The sequence below is a fragment of the Orbicella franksi genome, chromosome 13 (genome assembly GCF_964199315.1).
Source record: "Orbicella franksi chromosome 13, jaOrbFran1.1, whole genome shotgun sequence".
Lineage (NCBI taxonomy): Eukaryota > Metazoa > Cnidaria > Anthozoa > Scleractinia > Merulinidae > Orbicella > Orbicella franksi.
Genome location: NC_138157.1, coordinates 21,266,514 through 21,283,620, shown reverse-complemented (window position 1 = coordinate 21,283,620; position 17,107 = coordinate 21,266,514). Strand labels below are relative to the sequence as shown.

The 17,107-nt window shown below is 39.9% G+C and overlaps 1 protein-coding gene across 1 annotated transcript; it reads right to left on the bottom strand.

Moving 5' to 3' along the window:
- Positions 1-4,149: 4,149 nt before the first annotated feature.
- On the bottom strand, positions 4,150-7,696 carry LOC145465683 (uncharacterized). The gene is made up of 2 exons (XM_081449452.1): positions 6,073-7,696; positions 4,150-4,971 (listed from the first exon to the last, which is right to left on the bottom strand). The coding sequence occupies exons 1-2, from the start codon at positions 6,385-6,387 to the stop codon at positions 4,369-4,371; spliced, it is 918 nt and encodes a 305-aa protein (XP_081305578.1). The 5' UTR covers positions 6,388-7,696; the 3' UTR covers positions 4,150-4,368.
- Between the last annotated feature and the right edge of the window lie 9,411 nt (positions 7,697-17,107).

Here is a 17,107-nt window from a genome sequence, read left to right as displayed (position 1 = left end):
ATTGGGTCAAATTAAGCTGCCAATTAGATTGTATCCACATGGTTCATACAGACTTCTGTCTATAGATGTTTGTGTTTCGAGATTTTTTAAGCCTGGACAATTCAGCACTTGAATTTTAGTCAGGATAACATTGGTCTGTGTTGGTGGGAAGGGTGGAGTTGCAAAATAAAAAATACCCAAAACCTTGTTGAGGTGGGATGCTTCAATTGATAATTCAAATAATAATCACTTAATGTTATTATAATACAAAATCTGTATACTGTACCCCCAAAATCAAAAGAAATTATAAAAAATAAGTTCCTCTCAACCTCTCCATGTCTATCATGCTTCCTAAGTTATAATGCAGTGACAAAATATTGTTTAAATGTTGTCTGTGGTCTAACTAGCATTCATGAACTTCTCAAGACAATTCAAGGTCTGGTGACAGAACTTACTCTATACAATTTGTGAGGCCTTTTAAAAAATTTTACAACAGTCCCAGCATTGTTTATACAGTGTACCAGACAAATAAATTGTGAGAGGTGGGAAAGGACTTTTCATGTTTCGCTTACCAGCAACTCTCATATCAATTCATTGCTAGCTGCTAGAATCAATCAACTACATGTACATGTATCACGGCAGGTTAAATTTGGCTGCTTGAATATCCAAATTGATCTGTGGCTTGCTGTTGAGCTTTTGAATCAGAATTCTTCATGATTTAAAGGTATCAATACAAGTGTGCCCTTTCAACAATGACTTTTTGCCAATGTTGAGAGAGAGTAGTGGAGTAGTTGAGGGTTGGGCGGGGGTAGGGAGTTGATGGCTTAATGATTAGTTAGTAGGACTCCGGATCAACAGGTCCAAAATAGAGCCTAGGCTTGGGTCACTGTGTCATGTCCCAGGACAAGACACTTGACCCTCCCAGTGCCTTTTCCTTCCAAGGAGTGGAAATAGTACTGACCGATGGTGAGGGCGACCTGACAAAAAACTAGGGGTAACCTGTGATGGACTAGATCCCATCCAAGAAGGGCAGTGATACCCCTAGGCACTTGATGTTACAGAGACCAGAGTTAAGCACCAGCACTGATGAACCATGTGGCTTCTCCGTATCCCTAAGGAGTGGAACAGACTTCCCTGCACTGTAGCCAGTGAAATAATCACTAGAGTGTTTTTGTTCTGAGCCACAAAGACCAGAATAGGGATTCAATGTCCTGTGTAAAGCAAACCTTTCACCATAAAAATTTAACCCCCTTGACTGGATGTACAGTGCAGCTCAGATATAAGCGAACTACGCATACGCGTATCATACGAGCGTATTTTGCGTATACGCGTATGTCAATACGCGCACATATACGCGTATATACGCGCATATATACGCGTATATACGCGCGTATAAGTCTCTTTGTTATGCATTCCCACAAGTTTCTTCATGTGAAGCATTGTTAGTCAAACAAAGGACATTATATTTCTTGAGAATGAAAATGGCTTCAAAGCGAAACTTGCATATCGTTAAAACGTCATGCCGATCAATAAAAGCTATCATATTTCGATCACTTCGCAAATTCACCGACAAACTACCGTTTATCAACACTTGATCTTAAGCTACTAAAAATGGGAAGAAAATTGATACAGTCGCTTGAACTCCCTATTTTAGCACGTGAACTTTATGTTCTTACAAGTAAAGATCTGTTTTTCGGCACGTGTCGGCAAGTCGTTTGCGAAATGTTTATTGTCTGAATTAGCGTTCTGAATTAGTCGAAAAAATGATATCTCCGGCTATATTTGACACAGATCATGCATTCAAATGGTAAAATACTCTTTCCTTGACGAAAAAATTGTTTATCAAAGTTTCTATGGTGCGCCGCTTACGTTTAGTTATTTTTTCTTCAAGGAAAAGTTGTGTGTTTCGGCACGCGTCGGCAAGTTGTTTGTGAAGAGTTTATTGTCTGAAGATCCTCGTTGAAAAAATGACATCTCCGGTTTTATTTGACACAAATCGTTCATTCAAACGGTAAAATACTCTTCCTTTTACCAAAGAATTGTTTATCAAGGTTTCTATGGCACGCTGCTCAAGTTTAGTTATTTTTACGTCGGGAAAAGGTTCTGTGTTTTCGGCAGGCGTCGTCAGGTCGTTTCCGAGATGTTTATTGTCTGAAGCGTTCCGAAGACATTGTCGAAAAAATGATATCTCCGGTTATATTTGACACAAACCGTTCATTCAAACGGTAAAATGCTCTTTCTTTAGCCAAACAATTGTTTATCAAAGTTTCTATGGGGCGCTGCTCACGTTTAATTATATTTTTCTTCAAGGAAAAGTTCTGTGTTTAGCCATGCGTCGGCAAGTCGCTTGCGAGATGTTTATTGTTTGAAGCTTTCCGAAGACCTTGTCGAAAAAATGATATCTCCGGTTCTACATTTACTTATTTTTTCTTCAACGAAAAGTTCTGTATTTCGCCGGGCACGCGTCGCTCAAAATGTGTTCATTGTCGATCCAGCGGCAAAATATCCTTTCTTTTAATAAATATTCAGTCAGTTAAATATTCCGCCAAGTGTAAAACGTTGTTTCAGCCGAGTCCAGTCTCACTCAAACAGTCACTCCTTTTTGAGTTATTTTTTTGTAAAAAAAATACCTCTTAGTCGGCGCGTCGGGTATGTTATGGACGGGTCAATGGGTGAGTGAGTGAGTGAGTGAGTGAGTGAGTAAGTGAGTGAGTGAGAGATGTATGTATGTCACACCAATCAGATTGGATCTACTATAAACAGCCAATCAAATTTCTTGTTGTAAAGGTAAATGGTATGTGAGAAGATTTGATCCCGATAGAGTTCAGAACGGACATATTTATTCTTCTATAAAAGAGGAGGAAGTATTCATATATTGGGTTTACTTCGACATTTTCTGTGGGTTAGGCTGAGGATTTTAGTTAAATGAACGAGATGAGCCTTGAGGTTTGAAACAGTTCGTGAGTTAGTAGTATGCAAATGCAACGAGATATTTTTATTTTTAGTTACAAAGGTAACTTGATACTTTTGTTTTTCACAAGGAGTAAATTCAATTAGAGGTCACGAATCGTCGCGTCTAGTTCTTAGGACTTGCTTTAGAGGGGACGAGACTTTAGATTTGAAACAGTTCTAACGTTTACAATAGTAAGTGCGGGTAACAATTGTTTTGTTCTTGTTGCATGCAAATATAACGAGACATTTTTGGTTTTTAGTTGCAAAGTGTAATGTGACACTCTTGTTTTTCACAAGGGAGTAAATTCAATTAGAGCGGACGAATCGTCATCACTCTTTCCCACGAGATGTTTGCTATCTTTAGTAACAAATGGTAACTTAACACTTTTGTTTTTTATATGGGAGTAAATTCAATTAGAGCTGACAAGTTATCGGCTATTGTTTCCAGGATATTAAACAAAAAAGAAGGTTTTGTTTCTGGACGGTTTTTACGTCTCTGCAGTAGCAGTTTAATAGTTTTATTTGATGACATTCATTTCAGCCCGATATTTTTTAAGGGAAAAAGTATGAAAACTGTTCAAATGTTCTTTGAAGACTGCGTGGCACCAAGTTAAAGTGCATTTAATTAAATCAGACTTTCAACGTGTCAGAGATTTTTTTTTCTCTTTCTTTCTATTTTCGGTGAAGTTGTGTTGTGTTGTGTTGTGTTGTGTAAAAAGGTAAACTTACGACTTGTGTAAAATGCAAAAAAGTCTCTAAATTAACTTGAGTATTTTTGAGCAAAAATTTCTCTTGGGGGTTGGAAGGGTTATGTGATCGGTGAGCGAGGGAGTTATGCATGTGCGGGTGTCACACCAATCACAGTGCGGGTTGTATCAAAGAGCGAATCAAATTGCCCGTTAGAAAATAAGATGATAACTACATTAATCTGGAGACATGTCAGATTACTGTAGTTTGTTCAGTCAAACATTTTATAGCTTACTATTTAGCTATCTTACCATGACCGATGTAACATCGCAACCAAAAAAACTTGTCAAATTAACCAAATCATTACTGTACCATGAATGCTTCTATCTACAAAACTTCACAGAAAAAAATAACTCTTGCACGTCTTGCGTGCCTATGTTTTAACACATTGTTTTCATTTGTTTTCACAGTTTTTATAAGCGAAACAATCGTATTTAACTTTAACTTACAATGTTATTAACTTAGAAAAAAAATGCATCTATTGACAAATTTATTTGAGCGAAAAGAGCCTGCATTACATTTACGTTAATTCTAATGTTTACCAGTGACTACTGGTTACGATCCGGCAATACTTTTCTATTACGTAAATAGGCGTCGATTGCTTTTCGGCAATCGCGCCATAGAAGTTCCTGCTGTGATAAGGAGGCCGGGAAAAACCTAAAAACAATGTCCTTAATCTTAATAATTTTTTCAGTATTTAAGGAGCTTGCCCCCGACTCCCCTAACATTGCGCCCCGCAAGTTCACTTGGTGTGAATATATGCCGTAGCAGCTGAACGGTGAAGTTCCTTTCCGAAGTTGACCGCGAACGTAAATGAAAAATGACGTCGTCGTCAGCAGACTGAGACGGAGATGCAGTCGGAGAATCAGGATCTGGGACGGAGAGCGTCGGTACTGGTGGAACTGGAGCAACTTGAGTAACTGGTACGGAGGAAGTAAATGTAGGCAGGACTGGCACGTTGGGCGGTTCGGGGGACCCGGAAAGGACTGCAATTAACGTGTCAAGGCGTTCTTGCGTCTGCCGCTGCTGTTCGGCGAGCTGTTTCTGGCGCTCACAGATTTCTTTTAGGTAACCAAGGACTTCTGGCTGATTGTCCGGTAATGCGGCGAACAAACTTCGTTGGACTGGTCTAACTGGGGACACTCGCTGCAAAGGGCTGCATGCCACGGTCGCAATCCGTGGAGACAGTCTAACTATGGGCTGCGGAGATGCTGCCGGCATCGGTGCTGGTGAATTTGGCTCTACAGCTCTCAGATTAGCTTGCGGTGGCTTGTACAGGGAAACAACAGTGGCCTGTAAATTGGAGAGAGGCAAATTTTAGAATAAAAGAGTAATGAACGCAACTTTCGTTTTTATTGCATTCGGCCATGAGTTTTCCAATTTCTTTTCTCTGAATATAGTTTGAGGAATAACTCAGCGTTGTCCAATTTGCATTTTTTTGCACCATCATAACGCTCATAACTCTGAATAATTTTAAATATCCTACCAAAATCCGTCTGTGTTCATAGGCTAACCAAAATCACCTCTTACGAGATTTGTTTTCGTTCTCAGCGTGCTGAGATAAATGGAAACAGATAACTCGTTGATCGCAGACATCAGCTTTGTTATTTTAGTTAGCGGCGAAATTTGAAAGTTTCGTGAAAATATTCTTAAAATATCACAAATTTCAGCCTCCATATTCTTATGAATCACATTCTTGAATCCTTTTTAAAGTCACACACGCAATTTCTAGTCACAACAAACATTTTAGTGTTGATTGATTGTTAATTATACGATCGTACATGTAGAAGTGTCCAGTAGAAAGGTTAAGCATAGCTCGTGAAAGGTAATCTTGCAAACAATCTTTCGAGTTAAAAACTACATTCAAGTGGTTCGCAATGAAATAACAAAAGTTATCACACCTTTTACTCTTTTCTTAGTTTCTAACTCACGAAGAAAAATTTGAATCCTTTTTTAATTCACACACGCAATTTCAAGTCACAACAAACATTTTAGTGTTGATTGATTGTTCGTTATACGATCGTACATGTACACTGTAGAAGTGTCCAGTAGAAAGGTTAAGCATAGCTCGTGAAAGGTAATCTTGCAAACAATCTTTCGAGTTAAAAACTACATTCAAGTGTTTCGCAACTAAATAATAAAAGTTATCACACCTTTTACTCTTTTCTTAGTTTCTAAGTCCCGAAAAAAAATTTGAATCCTTTTCTAATTCACACACGCAATTTCAAGTCACAACAAACATTTTAGTGGTGATTGATGGTTCGTTTTTCGAACTTAGATGCAGAAGCGTTGAGTAGAAAGGTTAAGCATAGCTGGGTACGGTTGGATCGATTTTGATACAGTTTTAGTTTATCGTTAGCAGCGAACTCTAATCATAATATCAAAGTTTCATACCAGTTCTGGTTCCTTCTTTTTACGCGTGGTAGCTGCATCGCCACCTCCCGCTTTAGCTGACTTCTTTCTTTTCTTTGGCTGTGGCGCTGGTTCTGGCTGTGGGGTTGGCGCTGGTTCTGGCTGTGGGGCTGGCGCTGGTTCTCGCTGTGGGGCTGGCGCTGGTTCTGGCTCTGGCTCTGGCTCTGGAATCTCTGGGTCCTCCAAGAGTGGGAACAGATGCGCGTTTGCGGGGTCCTTCAAGAAATCCTGTCCCAGGTCATCCAATTTCGACCGATCATCTGTGTATGAACAAACACGACAAGTTAACAAAAACATTAAATAAAAAGCCTATGGTTAAAAGTGCACAAACATACATACCATTTACTCCAATAATATCAGCTTCCAGCACGTCAGGTCCATACTTGAGCATAACCTTGCTTCCCTTACTGACGTTGTCTCCGCTAATCACTCTAACGATTTTGCTAAGTGGAACAACACTTAGCGTCCAGTCGCAATCAAAATAAAACAATCCGTACTTTGGAACCTTGAGAGCTGCGCGTAACGACATGTTGACTAGTTACTGCTAAGGTGAGTTCTAGAGTTGTGTAAAACTACGATATAAATCCTTTTTATACCCTCCCCCGGATCAGATTTCAAAAGTAACGGCCAATGACATCTTTTTCTTTAATGCCTTTTGAAATCGTTAGCACCAATCACTTCAATTAACAACAAAACTTTCAAGTAAGGGAGGGAAAAGGACATTGGTTAACATGCACTTCAAACAGACAGTTACACAACAAATGGCTGGAGATGCAGAATGACAGATTGGGACTAGGGGAGTAGTGGATAATGGAACGAAGAAGGGAAATTGGAGATTAGTGCTCCTTGAGTGTCGTTGTACAGTCAGGTTGATTCAAGAACCTTGAATGGAGGACAATCCCCCTTTAGGGATGTGGTCAACACATGTCATTGTGGTAACTAAGGTCATGATCCAGATCTCAGAAAGAGAAATTTTTTAATTATAGAAAAAAGACAGGCACCCTTTGTAACAACAGTTATTCCTTTTGATATTTAGATGACACATCTGATAGGGATGAAACTCCGCTTTTGATTTTTGAGGTTTTTTTTTTTGTAAAAAAAATACCTCTTAGTCGGCGCGTCGGGTGTGTTACGGGTCAATGGGTGAGTGAGTGAGTGAGTGAGTGAGTGAGTGAGAGATGTATGTATGTCACACCAATCAGATTGGATCTGCCATAAACAGCCAATCAAATTTCTTGTTGTAAAGGTAAATGGTATGTGAGAAGATCTGATCCCAATAAAGTTCAGAACGGCCGTATTCATTCTTCTATAAAAGAGGAGGAAGTATTCATATATTGGGTTTACTTCAACATTTTCTGTGGGTTAGGCTGAGGATTTTAGTTAAATGAACGAAATGAGCCTTGAGGTTTGAAACAGTTCGTGAGTTCGTAGTACGCAAATGCAACGAGATATTTTTATTTTTAGTTAAAGGTAACTTGATACTTTTGTTTTTCACAAGGAGTAAATTCAATTAGAGGTCACGAATCGTCGCTTCTAGTTCTTAGGACATGTTTTAGAAGAGACGAGACTTTAGATTTGAAACAGTTCTAACGTTTACAATAGTAAGTGCGGGTAACGATTGTTTTGTTCTTGTTGCTTGCAAATATAACAAGATATTTTTGTTTTTTAGTTACAAAGTGTAATGTGACACTCTTGTTTTTCACAAGGGAGTAAATTCAATTCGAGTGGACGAATCGTCACCACTCTTTCCCACGAGATGTTTGCTATCTTTAGTAACAAATGGTAACTTAACACTTTTGTTTTTTATATGGGAGTAAATTCAATTAGAGCTGACAAGTTATCTGCTATTGTTTCCAGGATATTAAACAAAAAAGCTTTCATTTCTGGACGGTTTTTACGTCTCTGCAGTAGCAGTTTAATAGTTTTATTTGATGGTATTCATTTCAGTCCGATATTTTTTAAGGTAAAAAATATGAAAACTGTTCAAATGTTCTTTGAAGACTGCGCGGCATCAAGTTAAAGTGTAATTTAATTAAATCAGACTTTCAACGTGTCAGAGGTTTTTTCTCTTTCTTTCTATTTTCAGTGAAGTTGTGTTGTGTTGTGTTGTGTGAAAAGGTAAACTTACGTCTCGTATAAAATGCGAAAAAGTCCCTAAATTAACTTAAGTAGTTTTGCGCAAAAATTCCTCTTAGGGGTTGGAAGGGTTATGTGATCGGTGAGTGAGGGAGTTATGCATGTGCGCGTGTCACACTGGGTTGTATCAAGGAACGAATCAAATTGCCTGTTAGAAAATAAGATGGTATCTACATTAATCTGAAGACATGTCAGATTATTGTAGTTTGTTCAGTCAAACATTGAAGTGATGAAGCAAAATCATCCATGCATTCAGAAGAAGTATCAGGTGATGAACTGACACATCTTGATGAAGAAGTGGCTCACACCAATTGTATGAACTGTGGAGGATTCAGGCTGTCTGCTCAAAGGTCAGCAACAAAGATGCCGCACGTGCACCCCTGCCTGTGTCTCCAACTTTGCCTCCAACCATGCGCTCCGCTGCACCATCACCACATCTGCATTGCCTCCACCTTTGCTGCCATAACACCTTTGTGCAAAGCAAGGTAAATCATCTCCAGTTCATGCGACTGATGTAAGCTACTTCCTCATCAAGATGTGTCAGCTCATTTCTAGAGACCTCTCCTAAATTCATGGAGGATGATGCTTCGTCACAGCTAGGCAATCCTTCCACTGTAGTTCCTGCGAGATGTACACTCAAACATCTTGACCTAAATGCCAAAAGGAAGGCGAAGTCTCTGAAATGAGAAAAGGATCACCAACCATGACCTACTATCCTCTCCATCTGCTGCTCTGTTATGACTTAAAACATGTGACAACATCCCAACCAAGCATGCAATAATAAATCATTTCCCCAATTTTCAACAACCAATCAGAAACTGTGCATCATCCAAATAAGATGTATCGTCTGAATATCAAGTACAAATAACTATTGTTTTATTACCCATCTTTTCCCTATAACAATAAACGCCCATTCAGAGATTTGAATCCTTACCTTGGTGACCACAAAAACATGTGCTAACCATGTCACTGCTAAGGAATAGTCCTTCACTGTAGATTCTTAAATCAACTTGATGGTACAACCAAACTCAAGGGGTACCATTCCCCAATTCCCCCGCCCCATTCCACCTTCCACTACTCCCCTGTTCGCAATCTGTCATTCTACATTTCCAGCCATCTGTTGCATAACTGCTTGCTAAAAGTGCTTGTTAACAAATACCCTTTCCCTCCTCACATAAACGTTCTGCGATATGTTCAGTGAAGGGTGCTGGACTTAAATGGTGGAAGGTCTGTTTCAGACACGAAACCAAATCCCCCTTCCAGTCGTCATGGCTAAGAATGAGAACATTCTAGTGATGTTTTCACTGGCTACAGGGCACAAAAGTCAGTTCCATTCCTATGGAATCAGAGAAGCCAGATGGACCATCAGCACAGGTGCACTCCTTCAGTTTCTGTGACAGGAAGTGACTAGGAGTGTTGCTACTCTCCTTGGTTGGGATGATAGTCCACTGCAGGTGACCCCCAACAATTGTCAGAATGTCCTCACAAATTGGCCAGTACCATTTACACTCTTGGAAGGAGAGAGGCATTGAGAGGGTAACGTACATGTATCTTGTCTGAGAACATGACAGAGTGGCCCTAGCTTGGGCTCCATTGTGGACCTATTGATAGGGAGTCCAACTGACGTCAAACCATTGAGCCATCAACTCCCAACCCCCACCCAGCCCCCCCTCCCCATTACCGTCTCCCAACATTGACAAAAACGTCATTGAAAACAGCGCACTCTTGTGGTGAAACCTTAAAATCATTTGTGAGGAATTCTGATTCAACACCTTAACGGCAGGGTATTTAAGCAGCAAAATTGAACCTGCCCTTAGCTGATACATGTAGTCAACTGATGCTAGCAGCTAGCAATGAATGAACACAAGGCTAACCAGTACTTCAGGCATGAATAGTCCTTCCCTACCTTTCATAATAAAGTTGTCTGGTATACCCAATGATAGGGCTCATAATGAAACATTCCAGGTTCTGCCTTACACAGGACAAAGGTTTCTTTAATAGCGACTTTGAATTAGAAAATGAAATGAAAATTACTTTTGAATGAATGCAGAATTTTCAGAGATCTATGGAGGCAATTCTCAAAGAAAAATCACAGGGTCTATGTAAGCAAGTACATGTGCATGCAACATCATAAAGAGGAGAGCATCTATTTTAACAGTTCCTTTGGCTCACAGTACAAACTTGGCAACCTTCATGTACCAAGTCTCAAAGAATTTGTTCTCTTTTCCACAGATAAATTTCCAGGACTTTCCTAGCACTCAGATTGATTTTTCCAGGACTCTAAAATTTACATTAACCCTTTCACTCAATGTTACTTCTCTTTACTGTTGGTCCTACATTTCTTATAAGTTATCATATAAGTTCTAAGAATCTGGTGTAAAATCAAACAATATATCCCAGTAATTCTCTTCAACTTTAATCAGAAAACTACATTTACCTCAAATGAAAGAGATTTCCAGCACTTTCTATGACCACATGTAATAGCGTCTTTGGCTTGATGGTTGAATGCTGGACTCGGGATCAGGCAGCCTAGGTTCATGCCCTAGCCGAGGATGCAAGTGTCGATTGCATGGTTTATAGTAGAGGTGACTCTTGTGACCCATTACATACATTTATATGTGGAGGCCAACCCCATGAGGTCTGACAAGTAATTCAGTACAGATGTGTTGCTTTTAATTTTGTAGCAGAAATCTCAAGTAGAAAACATCACAACTTCCGCATGAATTTGTCAGTAAGGTTGATACCCAAATTTACTGGTAGCAATAAAACTGTTGCTTTAAATAACAATATTATTAGATAATGCAATATCCCTCAATCATTGTACAGTGGCCGACAAAATGCACACTCAAATGCAGGGGAGAATGTTTTGCAAATCCACCCAAATGCCAGAAACTACAACAAAATGAAGGAAGACAACTAGGAATTTTGCAAAGGAAATCAATAACTGGCAAAACAAATAATCTACCTTCTATTGACAGAGGTACTGTAAGATGGATACTTGACTTGAAACTAAAGTCTGCGTTTCATTCAGGTAGGTTCAACGACGTTTAGATATTGTCGGAGAACAAATTTTAAGACTGACGACGTCTTTTTCGTGTAGGAATATTAAAATGTCATTAACCAGCACTAACGGACCAGCTATTGACACTGCTGAAATAACAAACAGACAAACTTTCATGAGAAAAGTTGGCCAGGTACACACTTGTACCCAAGGAACAACTGGTAAACAACTTTGCATGTATTAAAACCAACTGGTCAACAGTTGACCACGGGAACATCATTTCCAAAAGGAATGAAGCACTCTATTTAACACAAGTAACGGGTTTCCACTAGTTTATGACCGTAACGAACACAATTAAAACATTTATGAGCTTAGCTTATTGAAATACGCCACACGTTGCATTCATTTGCTTTTCATTGCTTTCCCCAAAGCGAGCGTTGCAAAGCGTTCATGTCAAGTGAAGCAAACCTTGCAGTAGACGACAGTAGCTACAGAGTAGCGACCTGGTTAAACAGATATATCACAGTTCCCTCCAGTTTATCGTAAAGTAAACATTAGCAACAAATTTGGTTAAAAGCCAACCTTACTTAGTTTTTAAAACCTCCCGCGCCTTCAGCAACCCTCACCTTTTCTTCATACCCAGAGTGCCCCGCGTGAACGTTTGCTCAGTCTCATTTGTCAGCGGTTTGCCTCAAGGAAAGGAAAATAGGCACACTTTGTTCGTCCTTACTTGACGCAAATTTTGTTTCCAGCTTTGGTTCAGAAGCTTTCTGCGCCGGTTTCTCCCGATCGAGATAGACTAATATATGGATTTAACCAAGCCTAAAAGTACAGCTCCTGGGCCGGGTTGTTCAAAGCCCGATTAAGATAATCCAGGTTAAACGAGAATTTTGATTTTAGTTTTGCAACTTTGCAGTGAGGTTTTCTGGATATTGTTTGGCCTTCTATATTGAGTTTGAACAATCTCAAAATACACAAACCAAAAGTAGTGAAAAACATTTGTATACAAGAAATATTTATAATTCTGTTAACTTTTAATCCTGGGTTAGCGTTAACCGGCTTCCGAACAACCCGGCCCCATTTATCACAAGTTAAACTAACATGAGCCCGCGATCCAATAGAAACCACCTCTTGGTCAGCGGTCAACTTCAAAAAAACATGTGACTTCGATGAGCTCTAAACTTGAGCCCGCAATATGGTCACGTGATACTGGTCAGTGGATACCTCGTTTTGACAGGTGTCAATTGACCATAACATGGATGTCTAATATCAAAGAAGGAAGCTATAAATCAAGGCTGCATGTCTCTGTCAACCTATTAGCTGGAGTATGGCCGCCATCTTGCGCGACTCCGTCGTCGTTAGTACGCGCCCACGAGCAATACCGCTAGCCATGATAACTTTATGATCTTTATCCTAACCATGAGAAAATCAATTATACGGGTGTGGGGCTCGGGCCGCCGGAGCTCCGCTAATAATCACCACTGCTAACGGTAAATCGTGAACGTACAAGTGCAAAAATGAATGTAAGAAAACACAAGACTGCAGTTCAATCTGTTGTCTACCAGTTGACTGTTTATTTAGGTTAAGTAGTTATTTGTTTAGGTAAGTAGCTCGCCTAGAATAAAATAGTTTTGCTAATTGCGGGTTACCAACCCTAGACTATTCCCTGAATTTGGAAAATAAAGTTATTGTTGTCATAACAGTTGCTTTTTAGATAGTTTATAAAAGGCTAAAAGTTATTAGACATTTTAAAAACCAAAACGTTTTCGACTGTACGGTCATCATCATTGGCATATACCACTGATGATGACCGTGCGGTCGAAAACGTTTTGGTTCTTAAATTTTAGTTACTTTTAGACTTTTGTAAAACAAAGTTATTGTTGTTGGGGAAGCTGTTGTTGTTACTTTTATTTTTCTTTACCTCGATGGACTTTTAAAACGGCCTGCAAGATACTCAGAATATTAGAAACTTCAATACAGTGGGATTTGTTTCACACTCTAAGAAGAAAACAGCTGTTGCCGGAAGATAGCCAGTTCTTGGGTTATCTCATAACACCTTATTCAAATATTTATGCCCAGGGTTTCGGTTTATTTCACCTTCAAAGTTTCGAAGTGCAAACAGGTAAAGCACTCATTAGCGAATCAGTCATTTGAATCGATTTATGTCATTTATTTACAAATTGTGGATGAATTGCTAATAACTTCAAGACTACATCCATTAAGGGGCTTTTGACAGAAGAGTTAAATTTTGACTCACGACAAGCAAGTGGCTTGGAATTCTACTTGCAAATCTTGTCTTCTCGTTTACTGACAAATAAAAAAATTCCCCAATTCAGACAAAAAAGACACTTCTGTTGCAGTAATGTGTATTTGATTGACATTCGTCCATGGTAGTCAAACCGCGTCTCCCCGGACCCTTAAACTCCGCTTATTTTCAGCAGTTGTTGAACCAGCGTGAGTTGACTTGGCCTGTATTGAGTGGTTATTAAGCAGGTACAGTGTACATTCATTGCATCAAGGTCTTGGCATCTTTCAAAGTTATCGCATGAACCGTGATAATCACAAAAATCACAATTTCCTCGATTGTTAATGGTTTAAAAATCTCCTATTTCCCACTAATTCACTTGCCAAGTTGTTATTGGACAGTTTGTTATTGGACAATTTGTTATTGGACAGTTTTGTTATAGGACAGCTCAATACGTCAATCACATTCAAAGTTGCAGTCTAAATCAACCAATCACATTCAAAGTTGTAGTTGCGTGCGTGCGTGCGCGCGCGCTTGCTTTTGTGTTTTTGCCGGCTTTTGCTAATTGCCGGGAGCAGGCGCGGTGGCCTTAGAATGTTTACATCTCCTTCGTAGTCATTTTAATGCAAATTTTCCCTTTCTTTCATAACTTGGCTATTCTTCTTTTCTCGGAAATTGTAATTTTTATGATTAATTGGTAATAAGACTTCGTGTCGTCCAATTCGGTCTGTAATCATACTCGTGATAAACAAATCGGACTCCGGCTGCGCAGTCGTCCGATTTTGCTATCACTCTTATGATAACACGGACCGAATTGGACTCCATTCAGTCCTATTACCATTACTAACCTGGGCCTTGTTGTTAAAAGCCTGACACTTTCTTCTGTTTGTTTTGAGCTTGAGTTATTTCAAACTACACAAAAAATAAGAAGTCAAAGAACTTCGGTTATTTTTTAATCACGGCCTTCGAAAAACCCATTCAGCTGGGGTATAAACTCCAAAGTATGCTCCGATCGACGAATTGGAATATAGCTCCTTTGTAGCATTACAAGGGTTTGTGGACAGGAGAAAATAAGCTAGCAGATAGAGGCTGGTACTCTTCTATAGACAAAAGCAATAATATGATAATATTAGTTGTTTCCTAAGGAATTAATTTACCCGTTTTGTTTTTATCAAAAGAAACTATTTGTTTTTTGTTACGGAGGACACTCTGTATGTACTATGCATACCAACTTTGAATTAACCAATCAGCTTTCAGTAGTCTCTGGAGACCACAATGATATTTTTCATAAAGCCGGGACTTAAATGCCATTACAAAAGCTTATAGCAACTAACAAATGTGAAGCAGTTTTTGACCGTAACCCGAAAACACTGACCACCGGTCCGCGGACTACCTATGGACCGGTCCACGGACTCCCCCTACGGACCCCCTCTGCAGACCAGCCCCCAAAATATAATAGAAATAATAAATAAATATTTCAGTTACGGGTTGTCTAATAGATTACTCGTGACGGCGCAATTTCGAACGTTACACTGTGCAAATGTAACAGACCTGGATTCAGGCTCGGGTGCAATTTAAATCGTTACACATTGCCATTTCCTTTGCTGTGGTCGTGAAGTATACGAAAGACGCGTACGGGGAAGCCTCCAGGAAGCCTCGAAATTTGTGTTCTTTCCTCTCTTCCATTTTGTTCAGCCCATATTCTCCCGTGGGTTCGTGAACTCGTTCCAGGCTTCACAATTTGCTCTGCGGAATAACAGATACAAACAACAATTAACGGCCTAAAAATATATCTTCCATAGCCAGATTGAGCCACGAATGAAAGGTAAGAACTTCCCTTCTTACCATCGGCATCTCCTTACGCTGCAAACAGCTCTTAGGCAGTTTTTTTTTTTTTTGGGAGGGGGGCTGGGGTGTTAAAAACCCAAGTCTGTTACATTTGCACAGGGTAACACTCTAAAAAACTCTGGCAAGCTTTTCGCGACGTCCGTAATCGTCTGAAAACAACGATCAAAGAGGCGAAACGATCGTTCATCAATACGGCATTATCATCAACGAAACCGAAAGAGGTCTGGCGTATTATACACCGTATTTTGAACCCATGTCCACAGCCTTTACGTCTGGATGTCAATGAGCTTAACAAGCATTTTGCAGAAGTTGCCCAACGCACCACCGGAAATGCAGGTGTTGACGCAAAAGAAGACCTATTGAACTTTGTTGATAGCTTGCAGCCATGCCTGATGGGAGAAAGATCATTCACTTTGCGCCACGTTAAATATGAAGAGGTCCTCAAGGAAATCAAATTAATTCGTTCCGATACATCGACAGGACCTGACCAAATACCAGCTAAGTTCCTAAAGCCCGTAGCCGACCTGATTGCAGGACCTTTGACAGACGTGATAAATTCCTGTATTGCCACATCAACATTTCCCGACGCTTGGAAAGTTGCGAGGATAACCCCAATCCCTAAGACCAGTGGCTCTACCTTCAGTGTATCAGACATGAGACCGATATCAATACTTCCGGTCCTTTCAAAAGTTTTTGAAAGACTCGTACACCACCAAGTCATCGATTACATTGATTCTCACTGCCTGTTAAAAGAGAATATCTCAGGCTTCAGGAAAGGACACTCAACGACTACTGTTCTATTAGGGATCAGAGATGACATTATTCGCGCCATGAAGCGAGGAGAAGTTACCCTCATGGTACTAGCCGATTTCTCTAAGGCGTTTGATACCATCAAGTACAAGACTGTTCTTGAAAAGCTCAGCCTGTTGGGCTTTTCCAAGGAATATCTTAAATGGACGATCCAATATCTTACAGGAAGGAAACACTTTGTGCAAGTCGACGACAAAACGTCAGAGCTTTGTAGGGTGAGTTTCGGCGTACCTCAAGGTTCTATCATGGGGCCACTCATTTTCAATCTCTACGTGGCTGACCTTCAGTCATATGTACGCGGAGTTAAATGTCATCAATATGCTGATGATACCACATTGTACACACAGTGCAAACCAGCAGATCTTCAATCAACTCTAACTGAACTTTCTGAAAGTATAGGCAAATTGGAAGCGTGGTCACGTGAAGCAAACTTAGTCATTAATCCTTCCAAGACTAAGCTGATGTTATTATCTACTCCGCAGTTATCAAAGGTCCATCATTTAAACACTGAAAAGTTCGACATCATAATCAACAGCATCCCCTTGGAACGAGTGACCACCACTAAATTATTGGGGTCTCACATCCATGAGCATCTGAACTGGGAAGGAAATGTCAGACAAGTAGCAGCGTCCTGCTATGCTACTCTAACAACCCTAAGGAAGTTAAAGAACATCCTGCCTTTCCATATCAAAAAGAATTTGGCACAGGCACTGGTTCTAAGCAAGCTATATTATAATGACATAGTATACCACTCACTCCCAGATTATTTAATGAAACGTCTCCAGAGAGTACAAAAGGCTACAGCTAGTTTTGTGCTTGGTAGATTTGTGTCATCCGAAGACATCCTTACGAAACTCAAATGGCTTCCCGTAAAGGAACAACGCGAATGGAACCTACTTAAGGCAACTCACAAAGCCCTTCACAACCCATATTGGCCAAGTTATCTGAAACTTAATGTATTTCAACACGAAAGATGC

Excerpts from the sequence above, each read along its gene's own strand:
- LOC145465683 (XM_081449452.1), bottom strand. The coding sequence starts at position 6,387 with ATGTTTTTGTTAACTTGTCGTGTTTGTTCATACACAGATGATCGGTCG. Across the intron at positions 4,972-6,072 it reads AAAAGAAGGAACCAGAACTG|GCCACTGTTGTTTCCCTGTA; the intron begins GTATGAAACTTT and ends TCCAATTTACAG.